Raw genomic sequence first — 19,360 nt, forward strand, 5'->3', positions numbered from 1 at the left:
CCTCTCTAGCCTTTCCCTCTCTCAGAAGGTCTTTGAAGTTGAGAGGGTTGGTACCAGCCAGAGCATCTGCACAGATGTCCTGTGGCCCCTGTCCCCACTCCTGCCTCTGGGCCCTGCTGGGAAGACCCAAAGCAAAGCTGCACTAACCACCCAGTCCAATGGCCTCCTGAGAGCGACTCTTTCCCTGACCTTGTCAGGCTTTCTGTGGCCACTAAACAAGAAGCAAAACCCCATCTGTCCCATGACTGATAAAAACGTACCATGTCACAGTCAGACCCCAGAAGGGAGGTGGACGAGGATACAGACTCTGCCAATGGTCAGAGCATCCTGGAAGACTGAAAATGCTGCTCTTCAGAGCTGTTTTTGTCACAGGCTCACAGCTCACTAAGTCTTAAGAGGGCGTGTTACTTCAGAATAATTAAATAGCTTAAAGCAACTCAAAACATCCTCCCTCCTGCGGGCTGCACTCATTTAGCCAACAATTACTGAGCACACCCCTCCCCTGCATTAAAAAAAAAAAAAAAAAAAAGCTGGTTTCTTTCACCAAAACTGTAGAATAGACAGATGCTGCAGAAATTCCCAGGGTGCCACAGGAGGCTCCCCAGGTCCCAGAGGCATCCACTAGGTAAGCACCATATGATGGATGTGCTGATATAAACGAGCATGGCCCCAGGAACTCCCCTTCCAGTCAGTAAATGACCTGCGCACCAAGTTAGGAACTGATATAAACTATGGTACGTGACATTCCATAAGACAGTGTATGGCAGAACATCAAAGGAGCAAGACAGATAAAACACTACAGACCAGAGTGGGCCAAAACAGCTGGACTATGGGGGTCAAGAGGATCTTGGTAGAGGAATTCAGTTTGAGCCTGGCCTGGAATAAGTAGGATTTTATTATCCCATTTAATAAACAATGAGGTACCTACTATGAACTAACCATGTGTAAGGTGTTTAGGAAGGACACCAAAATGATTTGGACCCAGTTCCTATTCTCTGGGGACCACTGACTAGTGCAGAAAATAGGCAGGTAAAAAAAATAATTAATCATGGCAATGTGGTAAGTCCTGTAAGAGAGGATTGGATATTTTACCATGGGAATCTGAAAAGGCTTATGAGAGAAGGGGTTATTTGAGCTAGCTTTCTAAAGAAGGGCAGGAATCTGCCAGAGAGCAGGAGGGGAAAGAGCATTCTTTCCAGCTAATAGCAATGGTTAATAGAAGCTGCAAGTGCAAAGGCCTAGAGGCAAAAGAGCATAGTTCCTTCCAGGAGTAGTGGGGCGGGACCGTGGGGAGGGGTAGATAGAAGGAGATGGGGTAATGTAAGCAAAAGTTTGGAGGCTGGAGAGGAAGGAGGTTGTGCAGCAGGGGTGGGCCAGAAGAGTGGGTCAGCCTCATCCCATCGGTGTCCCCTCTGCCTGACACTGACACTTGAGGCTAAGGCAGCAAGCACCTTCTACCACCTGAAAACAAGTCCCCACAACTCAACCCAGACACCAGGGGAAGTCTCCAGCCGTCTTTTCTGCTGGTGACAGTTGCAGACAGTTGTAGCTGTCCTGTGGGAGCTGAGAAGCAGAGCTAGAAGATGCTCAGGGCCCCTCTCCCGTTTGGTACAAGCTAGGCTAATATATTGCCAGTGACAGAGCTTCAGCCCCCAGTGTGGCTCACAGCTGTACCAAAGGAGAGAGAGCTTGGCCACACTCCCAGCAGCTGCATCTCCTGGTAACAAAAGCCTTGGAGGGTTCCTGTGTACTGTCAAAGTGAGTCTGCAGTGAAAGCTCCTCAAGCAGGCTGCCGGCTAGAGGCACCTCCTGTGAGTATTCCAAAACTTCCTATCTGCTTGACAAATCCCTCCAGTAGCCAGTCTGGTGGCTACGTCCCCTCTGGCTGCAGGCCTTCCACTGACCCTGGTCCGTGAGGGCATCCAGGCCCCACCCTGCTCAGGAAGGGGCAGCCAAGCTTGGCCTCCATCACTGACTGTCCTGCTTTTCTGTATTTCAGACACTGCTCAGGTTCAGTGCCATGCTGAGGAAGCTGCTCATTATCTTCCCCCACTTCTGCCTGGGCCGGGGCCTCATTGACCTGGCACTGAGCCAGGCTGTGACAGACGTCTATGCCCGGTTTGGTGGGTAGCAGTCACATGGCCCTGGATCCTCCAAGGCCGGGAGGGCTGTAGTGGGAGTTCCTATGACAGACCTGCAGCCTGGGCTGGGGCTGGGGGCACCTGGTTGGTCTGGGATTTTCCGGATGCTAGAAGGAATCAGAGTGCCTCCGTTTCCATGGCTAAGGAGACTAGGAGGGGTCAAGGGCAGTTCCTACTCTTCCCTACTCTGACTTTAGGAGCCAGTATGAGACTCGGGTTTGGCTCTGACTTAATCCCTTGCATAAGGCCTAGTCTAGCTGAGCCTAGTGTTGTAACTAGGTCTTTTGGGACAGCTGGGGCAGTTAAGTGGACTTAATTCCTGTCAATTTCCGGTGGCCTCCATCCCCAGGTGAGGAGCACTCTTCAAATCCGTTCCAGTGGGACCTGATTGGGAAGAACCTGGTTGCCATGGCAGTAGAGGGGTTGGTGTACTTCCTCCTGACCCTCCTCATCCAGAACCAATTCTTCTTCAGCCTATGGTACGCTTGGCCACTGCCCTGAGGGTGGCAAGGCCAGCCCCTGTGCCTGTCCATCAGGGAACTTAATTTCACATCCAAGCAGTCATCTCTTTCCTCATGAGCCCCACTCCATGAAGTTTTTTATGTTCTCAAAGCCTGGCTTGTTCTGAGTAATACAAGGAGAGGTACATTGAAATAGGCACATTAGAATTTGTGTATATTTAAAGTTTAAAAGCTTAAACTTTAAAGTGTTTAAAATACAATGCTATTAATTTCAATCACTAATATTTAATCCTATTCATTTAAGAAACGGAGTCATATTAAATTGGATCATAGCCTTGCAAATGATAATGATTCATTGGTATCCAAAGTACTAGGAAATAGATTTACGCATTCATGAGAAAATAGACAAAGCGGGCCCCTATGCTAGTTAGAGATTTGAGAATGGACACAGGGCAGGGAAGGAAGGGAGTAATATGGGGGTGACATTCGGGGTGAAGGCAGCCAGGTGCAGTGTGGAGTGGGCGGGGCAGTGATTGTGCCCCCCTGGCTGGGGAAGAAGGGGGTTTCTGCCAACCCTGACCCACCCCAGCGGTGCCGTTCTTCCCATGCTCTTGCCTGAGGCCCTGCATCATTCTGAAGTGGGTGCTCAGCTTTCCAGAAGGCAGGCCCCTCTGCAACCCACGCTGACATTTACTGGGCTCAGCCCAGAGGCCCAGATTGCAAATCACGGGGCACTCAGAAGCTTTCCCTGGCAGTGTTTGTCTCTTATCCTCTCATCCTCTCAGGCTGAATGTGCTCACATGTAAATAAAGATTCAGAGGACTTGTCTTTAGGTTTTGATCCACAGGGAATTGAATTGTTAGAAAGAGACTGAATGAGATAATGGGTGTCAACAGACTTAGAACAAAACATGGCCAGTACGTGGTTCTAGTGTGGGAGAGACAGTGTGAGGAGTCACTGTCCACGGGAGCCTCAGCCCTTACAGGACCCCCGCAGCTTTGGCCACATCTTAGGGGGCCTGGGGCGGGAGAGGGGGAGGAGTTATTTACTAAAACAGACTCATTAGCTTCAGACTCTGGTGTCAGCACCATTGAACATGTCGTGCTGCATTAGGCCGGAAAGAAGACCAGAGAAGTATTCCACAGTCTCTGGCTTCAAGAAGACAGCCATGCCCATACTGAGAAGCAACCAGGAAAAGAGAGGAAGGAGAGGGAGGAAGAAGAGGTGCTCTTGGTAGAGGACATGCCTGCCTGTGGGGAGTTCAGGATGTCCGTGAAAGGAGAGGGTGAAGGGGATGAGAGATGGGCCTGGAGAGGAGGGCAGAGCCAGGTGGTGAAATGCCCCCACCTTGGTGAGGACCTAGAATTTAAGGCTGAGGGCAGAAGAAAGCTGTTGGGGTGTTTTGCTCAGGGGAATGACATGATCTGCTGGGGTTAGAAGGGGAGAGACCAGACGGGAGGCCGCTTTGACACCCAGGCGTGAGACAGTGGTAACCTGAAAAGGAATGGGGGCATTAGGAGATGGAGTAAAAGAAGTTGATTGGATAAATAGTAGGAAGTCTGTTAGACAGTACTTAGTAATGAACTGGATATGGCCAGGGAGGAGTGCTTTTAAGGACGAGGAGGATTCTACTCCGCAGGGCAGGAGAACAAGAACACTGAGCCACTGGCGATGCCTGCGGGGGCTCGAGCTGGGAAAGGTTAGCATGGGCTGGGGACCACGGGTAGATCAAATGGTTGGCGGAGGAGTTAGTCCAAGAGATAAATGGGAGAGTGGGTGGGAAGTGTAGGTGGAGCCTGACTGCAGGGCTCTTGGATTTCAGCTGAGGAGTTAGGGCTTTAACATACAGCTGATGGAGAACTATGGTTGGGGGCATGAGATAACCTGATGGACTAAAAGAAGTGGGAGGCTTGGGCACTAGTAACTATCATTAGCTGAGTGCTTGCCATAGATGAAGGGTTTTTTCATGATAACAGCTCTCAGGTTAGGAGTCTTGACTCTATGCCAGACACTGTGCCAAGTGCGTCTCCACCACAATCCCATGAGGCACACGCTCTTACCAGCCCCTCCCTATCTTATGGTTGAGGGAGGTGAGGTTTGGAGAGGTTCGGTGACATGCCCAAAGTCACACATGGGAAGGCCAGGACTGGAGCCCAGGGCAGACTCTGGACTCGAGCACTTGCCCTCTCTGCCTAATGCCTAATGCCTCTCCTGTGGGGAGTCCTTTTGAGAGTTCAAGCCTGCGGGGGTGGAAGGCCAGCCTGGGGCAGAAGCCAGGGAATGGGAAGAATGTCAGAGGAAAAGAACAGTGCCAAGGATGCTGTACACCAGCCCACCCTGTCCTCTTTTCTTCATCTAGGACTACCGAGCCTGCTAAGGAGCCTATCATAGATGAAGATGATGATGTGGCTGAAGAAAGACAAAGAATTATTACTGGAGGAAATAAAACTGATATCTTAAGGCTAAATGAACTAACCAAGGTAAGGGAATAGTTGCCGGCGTGTTAGTTTGGAAGTGCCAGTTGGACCAGAGGTGGCACCACGTTGCAATTTGCCTTCTGTAGAATAAGCAATACGCTTATACTAGCAATTCCTTTCCCTAATTTTATGTGAGGTTATAAAACCTCTGTGTTATAACTTGTCTTCCAAGAACACTCAATGCACTTTCCCTAGTATTCATCTTGGGCACGGACACAGGGCCTCAGCGACAGCCACTGCAACTGAGCCCCGCTAATCTTCCTCCATTCCATTTCCGCACAGGGGGTCAGCTTCGAGACTCAGTGCTCACAGCACCTCTCTGCACATTCGTGTCAAAATGTAACCTTAGCCTAAACCATCCTTTGCTCTCTTGCCCTCCCTACTTAACCCTCTCTCAGTCCTCAGTTCACTTTCTCTGTATCTTACAGATTTATTCAGGCAGCTCCAGCCCAGCGGTGAACAGGCTGTGTGTGGGAGTCCGCCCCGGAGAGGTGGGTACTCTGCAGGCCACATGTGAAAGGGCCTCAGAAAATCAGCTCCTATGCATGTTTCTGGTCTCCTCTCAAGCAGAGCTGGCCAGTAGACATAAAACATGTGCCACCATAGGTCAGGTCATTCTGATTTTCTAGTAGCCACAGGAAAAAAGTAAAAGCAGGTGAAATTAATCTTAATCATTAATTTTATCCAATATATCTGAAATAGTATCACTTCAACATGTAATTCATATAAAACATTATTTATGAGATATTTTACATTCTTTTTTGTTATTGTTCTAAGTCTTCAAAATCTAGTGTGTGTTTTACCTCATAGCACACGTAGATACATTTCAAGTGCTCAGTAGCCACTGTCAAGTAGGAAAAATTCTCCTTCCTACTACCCTCTTAGGTTCTGGAGCTGGGGCTCTGTCAACTGGCCTGACCAAAGACCGGTTAACAAGAGAAAAACAAAGAGAAGTTTGTTACCATGTGTACCGTACATACACAGGGGAGAGGACTACCCCAAGGGGGTGGTTAGAACTTGGGCTTATATAGCATCTTAGCAAAGGAACAATACATTTTTAGGGAAGTTGCAAGACAAAGGAAAGGGACTTATAGTTTCTAGGGTGGTGAATTGTAGGAAGGCAAGTATATGGGTAACTAATGGTAGATTAAAGGCTAGTTAGTAAAATTTGTTATATAGATTCCTCTGGTTTCATCTCCAAGCTTGTAAGAGTCTAAAGTTGTCTCCAGTGATTAATTTTTGTCCATCTTGGTAGAGAGGAAAGGGAAACACCTTGTAAATTTATGTCCTGCTTTGAAGCAAATAGGGGAGAAGGCAGAGAGCTTTTCTCATATCTGCTTCTTCTCATTTGCCTTCGGCTCAAAAACATCCTTATGCCAAAGTGGCACATTCTGCTGCCTTACACCGTACATGGCTAGTGACCTCCACAAAGGCAGCACAGACCTAAAATGCCTCCCCTCACCCCACACACTTGCCCCAGGGCCTGACACTCCAGACCTTCCTGGGCTCTAGGGCGAGGCTAATTCTGTATGTTCTCCTTCAGTGCTTTGGCCTCCTGGGAGTGAACGGAGCTGGCAAAACAACCACATTCAAGATGCTCACTGGGGACAGCACAGTGACGTCAGGTGATGCCACTGTCGCAGGCAAGAGGTGAGTGTCTTGCTCATCCTGTCTCAGGGTGTCTCTGCCAGGTCCTAAGCCATGTCCTTGTCCCACCATAGAAAGGGTAAGCACTGACCCTGTATCTGAGGGTGACTCTGAGAGTCTGAAAGATCTGTGCAGAAGGGTGGACCTCCCAGAGGACATGGTCCAAAAAGTCTAAGACATAGACTCTCCGGAAAATTTAATTGAATTGTGATTGTTAAGAGATTCCTCTGTTAGCGTGAATTCTAGGAAAGCTCTGACAAGCACCAAATCAGTGGTTCTTAGTCTTTTGTGGTTCATAAACATCTCACCCTTTGATCATCTGATGAACACACGCACCTTCTTCCTATAAAAATACACCATTGTTTCCCATTACCTCTCTTCCTATGTTCTTTGCATTTTGGGGAATTTACTGAGCCCTGAAGCACATTTATGACCCTACAGGAACTCCTGGAACCCAGGTTAAGAACCTCTGTGATGACACATCCTTTCTCTGGGTTGAGTTTCTAGATGGGGGATGGTTTGGGGCCCTCAGAGGCCTTATTCTGCATTGGCTATTTCTGTGTCAACACTTGGCTTTGCAGGCCAAGGTTCCTCTATAAAGGGAAAACTGGCATGCCCCCTTGGATTCTGGGAGGGTGCCTGCTGCTCTCTGAAATAAGGAGGATGGAAACAGACTGGTCATCCACAGGACAGTACAGAGAACATGAGCCTGCACTTGTCTGCCTCTTTCCAGGCTGCCCCTTGAACAGCAGAGCTCACATACATTAGATGTGCCCAGAGAAACTCTCTGCCCTGGTTTATGGGTGGAGTTAGGCACTGCTGATATCTAACCAACTTCTGTTGACTAGGAAAAGCCATCCTCAATATGGCCCAATGCTCCCTGGGTAGGGAGGGCCCTAAGCATTCTTCACTGGCTCAAATCGGATGAATTTGGTTCCCCAGCCCTCCCTGTTGGGTCTAGAGCAAAGGGAATGGCAGAGGTGGAGCCATGGCTGGGTCTATCTCATCTTCAGATCTAGCTTAGCCAAGCAAATGACTTCATGATGGTAACAAAGGGGAGGGGCAGTGAGTGGAGGGCAGGGGATGTAATAGGTTTTACTGCGAGACAACAAGTTATAGTCCAAGTGAGACACAGATGCCCAGAAGGTAAAGCCAAGACAGAAGCTAGAAAGAACGTATAGGTTTAAGACACAGGATTCAGGTTCTTCAGTGGAGTAGTTCCTATGACTTTGGTGAAGTACCCTCCTTGCTTCTCTGGGTGGTTTTAATTGGCCCAGCCATACCTAAGTAGTTTTTGTCATAGTGGGGAACTACATGGCCTCTCTCTGTCCCATCCTGTTCCATACTGTTGCATCCATCCTTTATTCACAGACCCTAAGCTATAAGAGAAGGGGGAAAGAAATTAGACCAGTCTATGGACAGTTTATTTTTTCATCAAGGCAGTATATTTTCTAGCGGGAGAGAATATATTGGTCAAAGGGAGTTGATAGACTCAGTTCATTTCATTTCTTCTTCTCTTCTGCCAGCCTCTTGCTCTAGGTGGTGATGATTGGTTCCTCTTTCACTGACTGTACCTCTGCCACTAAACACAAATGGAGAAATTTACTTCCATTGGAAAGCATGCGTCTTCTCTAGCGACTTTCCAAAGGTTTGAAAGGGATCAAAAACCACTAGTCATTTTCTTAAATTTGATCTTCCCTTTGTTTTTAAGAGGTGAACCAATCCAAAAGCATAGCTGTCTTTGGGTAGCAGGTATTCAGTTTATCCTAGACAGGGAAACGGGAGAATCTGACTGGATTCAAAGCTCAGAACTCCTGGAGTTTATCAGTTTCTAACCAAACAGCCCCTGCTCTGATTGCTAAATGTCGTGCACATTTCTAAAGCAAAATGGGAGAAGAGAAGAGGCAGCTTTCTTATCTTATTGGCAGAAACTCCTCCAGCCCTAGATCTCTGGTCACCCAGTTTGTGAAGGAAACCTGCTAACTGCTTTTTCTTCTTGCAGTATTTTAACCAATATTTCTGACGTCCATCAAAGTATGGGCTACTGTCCTCAGTTTGATGCAATCGATGACCAGCTTACAGGGCGAGAACATCTTTACCTTTATGCCCGGCTTCGAGGTGTACCAGCAGAGAAAATCAAGAGGGTAAATAAACATGGTTTGTTATGGCTACTCGAGAACCTGTTGTATGGGAATGCATTTATTTAGAGATGGGAAAGCTGGAGCACGCTATCCATTTATTCATTCAACAAATGCTCAACTGAGTGTCTGCTACGTGTCAAGTACTGTTCTGGAAAACAAGGGTATAGCAGTGAACAAAACAGATTTTAAAAAGTCCTGCCCTAATATCTAACAAAACGATATACACATTTACCCTTTGATCCAGTACAAAACGCATATGCACAAGGTTATTCACTGCATTTTACTCATAAAATATGGGAAATTAGCTAAATGTTCAGACATAGGAAATTGGCTGAATAATTTGTGATAAATACATACATTAAGGTCTTATGCAGCTGTAAAAAAAAAAACAAAAGCAAAGAAAATCTCTGTGAACTGATATGGAGTTATTTCTAGGAGATATAGTTAGGTGAAAAAAGCAAAGTGCAAAAGAGCACATGTAGAATGCTAATTTTTAGTGTAAGAAAGTAGGAAAAATAAGAAAGCATAAATATGTCTGCTTACCTTTACAAATAGAAATATAGGAAGGATAAACTGGAAAACAATAAATGTAGTGATCAGCAAGAGGGAAATGGGAGAGAATAACACTTCTCTCAGGGTATTTTTTTTTGTATAGTTTAAACTTTTAGAAGCATGTTAATGTTCTACATATTCAAAAAAATAAAACTAAATCAGTAAGAATGAAAAAGAGGTAAAAATGAAAACAAAAAGAAAATCCTAACACTGAAAGCAAAGTAAAACAAATTAATCCAATTTTATTTCAAATGAATGTAATAATCATACAGGAGGGGAGGAAAAGAACTAATAAAAATAACTGATGATACAATATTTGACAGTATATCCTCAGTCTTGGGCAGGTGGAGCAGAGAGAAAGAGCTACAAGCAAATTATGAGCTCTTTTTAGTTGATTTGCTTTTTATAGTGGCATGGGCAAAGCAATTCTGAAACAATTTTACATGTTTTGTAGGACTAAGTAAATGAATAAATGTGTTTATGTTGTTTGGAGCCAGAGTTCTCAATGTGGAAGAAGAGACATACAAATATGAAAAGGGGGAAAGTAAGAAAGAATCCTGTAAGGATGGATTGGAATTGGAGCTATCACTGTGAACTCATGAAATAGTTGTGTGCTTATGTTTGTGCATGCATGCCATATGTGCTCATGTATGTCATACATATGTGTACATAGGTATGTGCATGTGTGTGTGTGTTTGTGTGTGCATATATCTGTCCTCTGAAAAGGCCAAGAAGCAAAAATACCCCAGTAAAAATGAATATATCTAAGTGTCCAGATTTTGATCTTTAATACCATTCCCCACTAAAAGCAATTATGACTCTTCAGACAACTGACAAATTCCAGGGCTGAGACACCATAGGTAAAATGAGCCTGGAACATCTTATTATGTCAGAAAGTAAAGAGTGCTTTAAAAAAAAATGATACAGGCATGTCATAAGTGCACAGGAGCCATCTTGAAGGGGCTCCCAATGGCCAAATGTGGGACAATTTAAGCATCAACATAATTAAATACCATGACAATTATAAAACATTGGAGGAAAAGTAGGGATTTATAACTCCATATTGTTAAGTAGATAAGTAAATAATCAGGAGAGAAGGGATGGTTCTTGCCTGCAGTCAAATGCTGAGAGCCAGCTAGTTAGTGTGCAGGAAGTTGCAGAGCTCAAAAATAATTTTGCAAGGATCAGAGTAAAGACTGGGTTGTGACAAGATTTGTGGTTGCTGAGTCTAAGGGAAATTTTTTATGAAAAGCAACATATTTTTATGGCTTAGAAGTATCTCCCACAGATTGCTTATTTGTTGTGAGGGGGAAGCCTGATAATCTTATAGTGGAGAAATTAGAGAACACTTTAACTGGGTGCTCAAAACCACCATCACCGCTGAGGGTCAGGTGGACATCCCACACCCCTAGATGTGATACCCTGAGAAGGACACAACTTCACCTACAGAATATTCTGATTGGAATGCATAACCTGAACCTTATCATGAGGAAACATTTGACAGGATCTAGAGGAACATTCTATTAAAAAATATATATATATGTATATATGGGTCGTATTCTGAAAAATTATCAAAGTCATAAAAGACATGGAATGGCAGAGAAAGCCTATGGAGATGTTCCTGATCACAGGAGGCTAAGTAGACACAGTGACTGAATAATGTACACTACACTGCAGCCTGTACTGGAGAGAAAATAGTGCTGGAAAGGACATTACTGAGTGAATTGGCAAAATCAGACAGTGAAGGGTAATAATCTAGATAAAAGTATCATGACAATATTAAATTTACTGACAATCATAACTGTACTGTGGTTATGTGAGAGGATGTCCCTATACTTAGGAAATAGACACTGAAGTATTTAGGAATGAAGGGCCAAGTATAACTGACCCTCAGATGAGTCTGAAAACATTGTGTGTGTGTGTGTGTGTGTATTTTTGTGTGTGTAAGAGAAGGAGAGAGAAAAACAGAGACTAAGGGTCTATGAGTGTTCTTTGCACTATTCTTATTCTTACAAGATTCTGTCAGTTGGGGACTATTCCAAATAAAAAGTAAAACATGGAGCTTATATTCTAGTGGGAGGGACAGACACTAAAAAGATAAACAAGTAAAATATACAATATATTTGAGAGTAAAAAGTCCTTAGGGGAAAAATAAAGCAGGGAAGAATTGTGGGGTATGCACTTTTAGGTAGGGTGGCCCAGGGACAGCTTCACAGAGGAAGTGACTTCTGGGTGAAGACCTGAGTGAACCATGTGGATATCTAGGGGAAGAACATTCCAGGTAGAGGTGCAGAAGGCAGAGGCATGGCGGGCCTGTCTCCAAGAGACCTCCCTAGCTTTCCTTCTGTGCACATGCACGTGAACACATGTGCACACACACGCGCGCACGCACACACACACACACACACGGTATTCTCTATCATAGTTTACTGTTGAGTTCCCTCAAAGCGCTGTTACAATGTGTCATTATTCTGTGTATTTTGGTTGTCTGTCACCACCCCCTGCCATCTGTGAGTACAGCAGCAATGGCCATGTTCACCATTATTCTTTAGCACCCTTCTATGCCTGGTTCATAGAAGGTGCTCAGTAAGTATATGTTAGATGCACACACAAGACTTCAAGTGTGACCGTGATGAGGGGTGGTATCAACAGGTCTGGGACCCACCATCTTCTTAAACAGACCCTAGGACTCTTCCTCTTCTACTCCTAGCCATAGTCCAGGACACTGGGTGAGAAGTATTGTCCGACTCTTGTAAAGCTGAAGACCATTTCTCAGGGGGCTACACCCAACCGGGTGTGAAGCAGACCAAACCACATGGAGATCTAAGGCCCACAGTGGAAAGGAAACGTCTGGCCCTTGAAGGCCACGAGCCACCCCCTGAGCCAGCAGGTGGTCCTTTTTCAGCCTAGCTGGGTCTGTCATCCTGAAGACGTGCGAGCTGGGAGCCCAAGACTTTGAGTTGGTGGAGGTTTGGGGTGTTTGCTTGTTTGTTTATCCCAAATGGGATTTCTTTCTCTTCCCTAGGTGACAAACTGGAGTATTCAGAGCCTGGGCCTGTCTCTCTACGCAGACCGCCTGGCCGGCACCTACAGTGCAGGCAATAAGCGGAAACTCTCCACAGCCATTGCACTGATAGGCTGCCCACTGCTGGTGCTACTGGTGAGCACCACCGGGACCACCAAAGGGCTTGCAAGAGCTGAGTGCTGCATCTCTGTTGTTGGGTCAGCAGATTTAGAAAACGCAGCGGGCTGTTTTTGTCTGAGTTGTTGCCTATTCTGCTCGTGTTGAGCATATCAGCCCAGTGTTTGGTTCACAGCTCTTGCGGGGAGATAGAGTCACAACACATTCTCACTGAGAGTTCCTGGGAAGCCTCTTGGGGGCTGCAGGCTCTAGCAGGGAAGTTCAGCCCCTCTACAGAATGTCAGGGACTGGTCAAAAATTTTTACTGCCTGACGAGGCCTGTTTGGGGTCCTAACTGGACAGGCGCACTGGCCTGGAGCAACGACTCATGTGGTTCTCACCAAAACTGGACCAGGCCTGAGGCCCCCATACCCATGTAGTCTGGGGTTTATGAAGGCATGGATCACAGGCCTTGGACAGACCCTGAAAATCACCTGAGCTATCTTCCTGCCTCCTTGCAAACATATATAGAGAATTTTTTTCCTTTTTTTAAGATAACTCTGTCATTGCCTTAATCAACCTTAACCCATTCACAGGCTGCAACAGGTTTAGAGGTGTGCATGATGTTTCTTCACGGTTCTGATTCACCTCCTGCCTTCCATGCCCTGTGCTGTCTTCCCCGGGTCTTGCCCCACGGGGGAGTGAATTTGTGTTTTGTCTGCCAGAGAGCAGAGCTGCTCAGAGAGAATCAGCCAAGGAGGGTGCCGGAACCAGCCCCCTGTCCTCTCTGCCTCCCCACAGGATGAGCCCACCACAGGCATGGACCCCCAGGCACGCCGCATGCTGTGGAACACCATCATGAGCATCATCAGAGAAGGGAGAGCCGTGGTCCTCACTTCCCACAGGCAAGAGATTCCCAGGGACTGGGGTGGAGCAGGCGGGCAATGGAGTCCAGTCCTCCCAGCCCTCACCTGCTCTCCCCCGTCCCCAGCATGGAAGAGTGCGAGGCCCTGTGTACCCGGCTTGCCATCATGGTGAAGGGCACCTTTCAGTGTCTGGGCACGATTCAGCACCTCAAGTACAAGTAAGGATATGGTGGGGCTTGCCTTTATTACCTTCTGGGGAGAAAGGGACAGCCAACCAGGCCCTGTGCTCTCTACTAACATGTGGGAGAGTCCTGATGCCCCCTCATCCCACGGGCAGAGGTGTCTGGGCCTCATTCTGCAGCAGTAGATGGAGAAAGCTGTTGTGCTGAATGTAACTCCTCTCTGTTGGGCTAACTGCCTAAGGCTCACCAAGTCTCCAGATGGGGATTCTGATCGGGGCAAATGCAGAGCCCAGTTGGGATGAGGGAGGGTCACTACCACTGCCTAATTATCCCACCACTTAGCCCAACAGATCCAGAACCCATGACCCATTTAATAAGAGTCCACAACCACGGTAGGAATGATTCAGAGACCAAACGGCCTGAGCAATCAGTGTTCCTTTCTGCCATGTCATATGCTTTTGAATTTGAGAAATGACCATGTATTATATGACAAACTAGCAATGCCAGTAATCTTCAGCAGGATGATCCCGTCCCTGTAAATTGTTGACTGCTGTAAATAATGTGTTATTAATAATAGTTTGCGCGCCAAAGCCGACAATCACTTAAAATAAGATTTTATTAAGAATGTCATGCTCCTTTGCCTTTTGATATGCTTTATAAGCTATGAAGGGTGGACTTATAGTTATCACTCATTTATCAGAGATAAATGAGAGCCCAGGACAGAAAAGTCACCATGCCCATTGATGAAAGAAAGAGAACCTAACTCACCTCATCTACACCGAGACGCTTCATCTCCATGTATCCAGGAGAGTGTCTTGCACGATACACATCATGCTTCATACACATCATACAGATAAGTGGTTGAGAGGAAGATCTAGTAGATTAGCTGCCTTTGGGCACTTGACCCATAATATCTTGAGCAACTACAGCTTGCACACTACACAGATATCTAGGGGGACTTCAGCATGTGAGGTCACCAGACCCATGTCAGCAACTTACAGTGGCCACCTGCTGGAGACATGGTTGCTCCGTATACTCCTTTCCCTCTCAGTCCCCAATACCCCATGGGACAGCAGGTGGGAGGGAATGTTCCCATGTGGAGGATGGTCAATTTTCTGGGGCTGAAAGGTAAAGACATTTTATTGTAAAGGGGAACAATCCTGGATCATGGAGAGAGCACTGAAGTAAGTGTACCCTGGTGTAAGTGTGAAGGGAAGCCAGCTAGCCATGTATTCACTCTGGTGGACCCTTCTTTATCCACAGCTGGGTGACCTGGTGAGGGGAGGAGGGAAGCACCGATGGCCCTGGCAGCTCCATTTGTTCTGGAAGCTTCCCCAGGGAAGAGCTGCCTTCCCAAACTTTGCTCCCACCAGGCCAGTCTCTTAAAGGGCCGGGCAGTCTTTCCACCACCGAGTAAGCACTGGGCAGCCTGTGATCTCAGCACAGGGCTCAGACCACCCTTGACTTTAGCAAGTATGGTAAAGGGCAAGGAGCAGGGAACACCCGTGTCTCCAAGAGGTGGACACAGGAAGCTGTGACACAGCTCTGGAGACCCACTTCACCACACAAGGCATTTAGACCTCTAAAAACTAGTATCAAACCACTTCTCCAGGAACCATCATGGCCCTTTTAATCCTAGTTTTAAATATGTACACTAGGTCTATAGTACATGCATTTAATCCCCAATATTTTTGATGAGTCTAGTCCTCATTTCAGGATTTCCTTAGACCCGACTGCCAACAGGCCTGTACCACACTGCCATGTGCTTCCCTCAGGTTTGGAGATGGCTACATCGTCACAATGAAAATCAAATCCCCGAAGGACGACTTGCTTCCCGACCTGGGTCCCGTGGAGCAGTTCTTCCAGGGGAACTTCCCAGGCAGCATGCAGAGGGAGAGGCACTACAACATGCTGCAGTTCCAGGTCTCCTCCCCCTCCCTGGCCAGGATCTTCCGGCTGCTCGTCTCCCACAAGGACAGCCTGCTCATCGAGGAGTACTCAGTCACGCAGACCACGCTGGACCAGGCAAGGCCGAGGGGGCGCCACATGCAGAGCGGGGCCGGGCACAGGCTGGGCTGGAATCCGCACAAGAGCGAGGCAGGACATGCCCAAGTGCCAATGCTCTAGTCCCTCTGTTCATTAGGGCAAAACTTGGAATATCAGAAATTGTCTTCTAACAATATTTCAGCCATCAGCAGACTTCACGGACTTTTTTACAGCATCCTTCCCAACAGCTCTAGGACATGATTTCTCCTTCCTGGTTTGTGGTGGTGGCCATTTTTTTTCTTTTCAAATCAACTTTACTAATGCTTAATTTAAATACAATAGAAAGCACCCACTTAAAGTGTACAGTTCAGTGAGTTTTGATAAATGTGTGCCATGTGTCAGGTTTTTTAACGTGATCGCTTTTTATTGTGGTAAAAAATACATATAAATATATATATCATAATTAACCATTTTTAAGTGACATTACACTTCAGTGGTATTAAGTATTGATAGATTCACATTGTTGTGCAGCCATCACCACCATCCATCTCCAGAAATTTTTCATCTTCCCAGACTGAAACTCCGTATTCATCAAGCAATAACTCCCCAGTAACCACTCCCCCAGCCACTGGTAACCACCATTCTACTTTCTGTTGACTGCTCCACGTACCTCATATAAGTGGAATCATACGATATTTGTCCTTTTGTGCCTAGCTTATTTTGGTTGACATAATGTCCTCAAGGTAAATCCACATGGTAGCATGTGTTAGAATATCCTTTCTTTTTAAAGTTGAATACTATTCAGTTGCATATATATGCCATGTTTTGTTTATCCATTCATCCATATGGACATTTGTTTCTGGGTTTTATTGGGGTTTTTTTGTTTTTTAAATAAACACCCTTAATAAAGGTGTTATTTAAAGCAGTGGAAATAGGCAAGTCTCTGTTTACGCTTTGAGGAGCTTCTTATCAGCATAAGCAGGTGGAGGCAGGGACAGGCACACTGAAGAGAGAATAGAAAAGTGGGGGGATCTGCTCCTGTTCTCCTGGCTTGGGATATTTTAGTTATTCCTTTAGAGTTTCAGGAGGACACCGGTAGCTGAGAATCTGCCTTGCCTTGTTGACCTTTTAATCCTCCTGTGAGCACTCCTTTGGCTTAGCTCACAATTCCAAGAAAAAGTCCTGTGCCCTGGGCAGGGCACAAGCTGCTCCAGCAGGGCTGTAGTTAACTGGGGAAAACAGAAAGCAAAGTGGGTGGGTGGGTGGAGGGTACTGTTTTCTGGAAACATCTACCTACTCTTGCTCTTCCCCTGCCTCCAGGTGTTTGTGAACTTTGCTAAGCAGCAGACTGAAACTCATGACCTCCCTTTGCACCCTCGAGCTGCTGGAGCCAGTCGACAGGCCAAGGTAACCCTGCTACCCCTTCCCCATCCCCTGCTTGAGGCAGATTCTTGGCTCAGGGACCCAACTGGTCCACTGGGTCTGCGGGGCCCCAAGGCCCAGATATGCCTCCTGCAGAGAGCCCCGCCCATACCAGACCCCCACCGCCGCCCTGCCTCTCCTCACCTGTCCTGTGCTGCAGGACTTCTCAATCGGTAGTTGTGTAGGTTCCTTTTATAATCAGGAAACCTTTGGGTGGTATGGGAGAGCATTTTTGAAAAGAACTTTCCCCCATAGTTTTGCTTACAGCAAAAAAGCACTTGGATTTTGGAAGTAAGCAGGGAAGATAGGAGAGAATATTAAAACATTTCAGTTGTTGGGATACTTGACATATATGTCTGATCATATGTTTGAGTTTCAAAGGAAGGAAATTAACTGGCACTCATTTCAGTAGTGGACTCGTTTGGTTAGAGCAAGACTTATTTTCTGTTTTATGAAGAGGGCTCTTTGTTCTTTATCAAAATACCAAGATGATGAAGGAAGAAACAACAGAAGGTATGCATCCTGGCCTGTGATAACTCTCGGGGTAGGTGCCTCCAGGTTCCTGCCCTGACACAGCGCCCCATGTAAGGAGCACATTCATCCTAGTTACCCAGAAAGAGAACAAGAGAGATCTGGAGAAAGTTCTGGAGGAGGTGCCAGGATCCAGTGCCTTGGCCTAAGCCTGGGACGTTAAAGGGTCCAATTAACTCAGCCATCCTCTCCTGACTTACCTGGAGAGTAAATCAAATAAAAGCAAAGCATTTTTCCAATAAACAAAGAATGCAAAGCCTTATTTCCCATGAAGTTCTCATTCCTCCCACCAGTTTCTTGATTGCAAGAAAAACCAAGTATAGGTAATGACTGAAACACTCCTTTCCAAGGCACGGCTTGGGATGAATTTTTCCTCTTTCTCTTGACCAGTGGAGACCTAATGGCTACTTAGCAAAGCTGACTTTGCCCAGAAATGCCTAAGTAAAGGCACCAGGGAAAGTGAGTTTTGCTGAGATTTTCCAGCCACTCTTTCTAATTTATAGATCTCGTAGTTGCTGTTTACACCAGTATAAAATTATTCTTTGAAAGCCGCTTGCAGTTACAAATCCTTTTTATAACTCAGAATACATAATTAGGTAGCAAAAGCGTTTCCTAGAGCTACAAATGGTCTCCGCACCCCAACCTGGCATATGCCCTCTTAAAGGGCTAATACTAGGTCATCTCTGGGCCCGACAAGGGGCACTCACAAGCTGTGATCTGCAGCACTTAATTCCAAACTTTCCCCCCTTATTGGATGTGACCATTTTTCTGTTTTGTCTGTCACATTTTAGCATACAAATATTAGAAACCTACTGCAACCCATTTATTAAATTGGTATCTTTCTATAATAAATTTGTGATTCAAAACCTAACTCTGACTCTATGACATACCACCCTTATAAAGGTTTGCAGAAATCCTCCTGCATAGCATTGTACAAAAATAAATGTAATGAAACAAACAGTAATAATGTTTTTGTTTACATTATCCCACTTTAAAACAATTTTCCTCTGTAGGAAGTGGACAAAGGGAATTCTGCACCTCAAGGATGACCTAAATGATGACTTCTGGGCTTTTGAGACAATAAGAACATGATAACTTTCTTGGGCTAAAAAACAAACCAAAAGGCACCATAGGAAATCGTACAGAGGGCATAGCTGACGTGCATGTCAGCATGTAGCGCGTGGGGCGGGGGTGGGGTAGGGGTGTGGGCGTGAGTTTTTAAAACGTCTGGATTGTAGAATCAGAAGGACCTGCAGGATCATTGGCTCCAACCTTTACAGACAAGGAAACAGGCATAAATTGTAAGCTTGGGTGATCTGATAGACTTCAGTGCCCTCAGCTGAGCTTCCTTCAGAGATTGACTGACAGCTATTTGACTTAAAATCTAAAAGCCATCGCACCACCTCTCCAGAAAACTGAGATGAGAAGAGTCCATCTGATCTCCTTCTACACTGCTGTGTTTCCACTGCAGCTGGAAAGGAACTCTGGGCAGCTGGAAGTGCAGGAGCCTTTGCCATATGGTCGTTCAATCAGGCCAGCCAGCATAAGTAATCCCTTGGCAGCAGAAACAAGCACATATGAGGCACACAGCGAATTCCAAATGGGGGCTCTTTTAGAAGGAAACCAGAACTGACTTGCTCACCTGGAACACCTGATGGTGAAAACTCACCCAGCCAAATGAGCGCAAAACCCTTTTCATCGGAACCACAGAAGTGGAAAACTCGGTCCATCTGCCTAGTGGCTGTGGCCTCCACACTGCTCTCATTTCAAATGGATCTGCTTTTTTCTGTGTGTGTTTTATTTTTAAGGAGAAAATAAAATGCAAACATACTT

At 46.1% G+C, this 19,360-nt stretch overlaps 1 protein-coding gene across 1 annotated transcript in view; it reads left to right on the forward strand.

The window, feature by feature from the left end:
* The window catches only part of ABCA4 (ATP binding cassette subfamily A member 4), a 133,588-nt gene extending 114,228 nt beyond the window's left edge, over positions 1 to 19,360 (forward strand). Inside the window, exons 39-50 of the mRNA XM_007128006.2 lie at positions 2,000 to 2,123; positions 2,491 to 2,620; positions 4,962 to 5,082; positions 5,508 to 5,570; positions 6,623 to 6,729; positions 8,729 to 8,870; positions 12,445 to 12,579; positions 13,342 to 13,445; positions 13,532 to 13,624; positions 15,364 to 15,613; positions 16,895 to 16,981; positions 18,541 to 19,360. Of these exons, the coding sequence (XP_007128068.1) occupies positions 2,000 to 2,123; positions 2,491 to 2,620; positions 4,962 to 5,082; positions 5,508 to 5,570; positions 6,623 to 6,729; positions 8,729 to 8,870; positions 12,445 to 12,579; positions 13,342 to 13,445; positions 13,532 to 13,624; positions 15,364 to 15,613; positions 16,895 to 16,981; positions 18,541 to 18,576 (1,392 nt within the window). The 3' untranslated portion in view covers positions 18,577 to 19,360. The remainder of the gene's footprint in view (positions 1 to 1,999; positions 2,124 to 2,490; positions 2,621 to 4,961; positions 5,083 to 5,507; positions 5,571 to 6,622; positions 6,730 to 8,728; positions 8,871 to 12,444; positions 12,580 to 13,341; positions 13,446 to 13,531; positions 13,625 to 15,363; positions 15,614 to 16,894; positions 16,982 to 18,540) is intronic.

This window comes from Physeter macrocephalus, chromosome 4 (genome assembly GCF_002837175.3).
Source record: "Physeter macrocephalus isolate SW-GA chromosome 4, ASM283717v5, whole genome shotgun sequence".
In the NCBI taxonomy this organism is placed as follows: Eukaryota; Metazoa; Chordata; class Mammalia; order Artiodactyla; family Physeteridae; genus Physeter; species Physeter macrocephalus.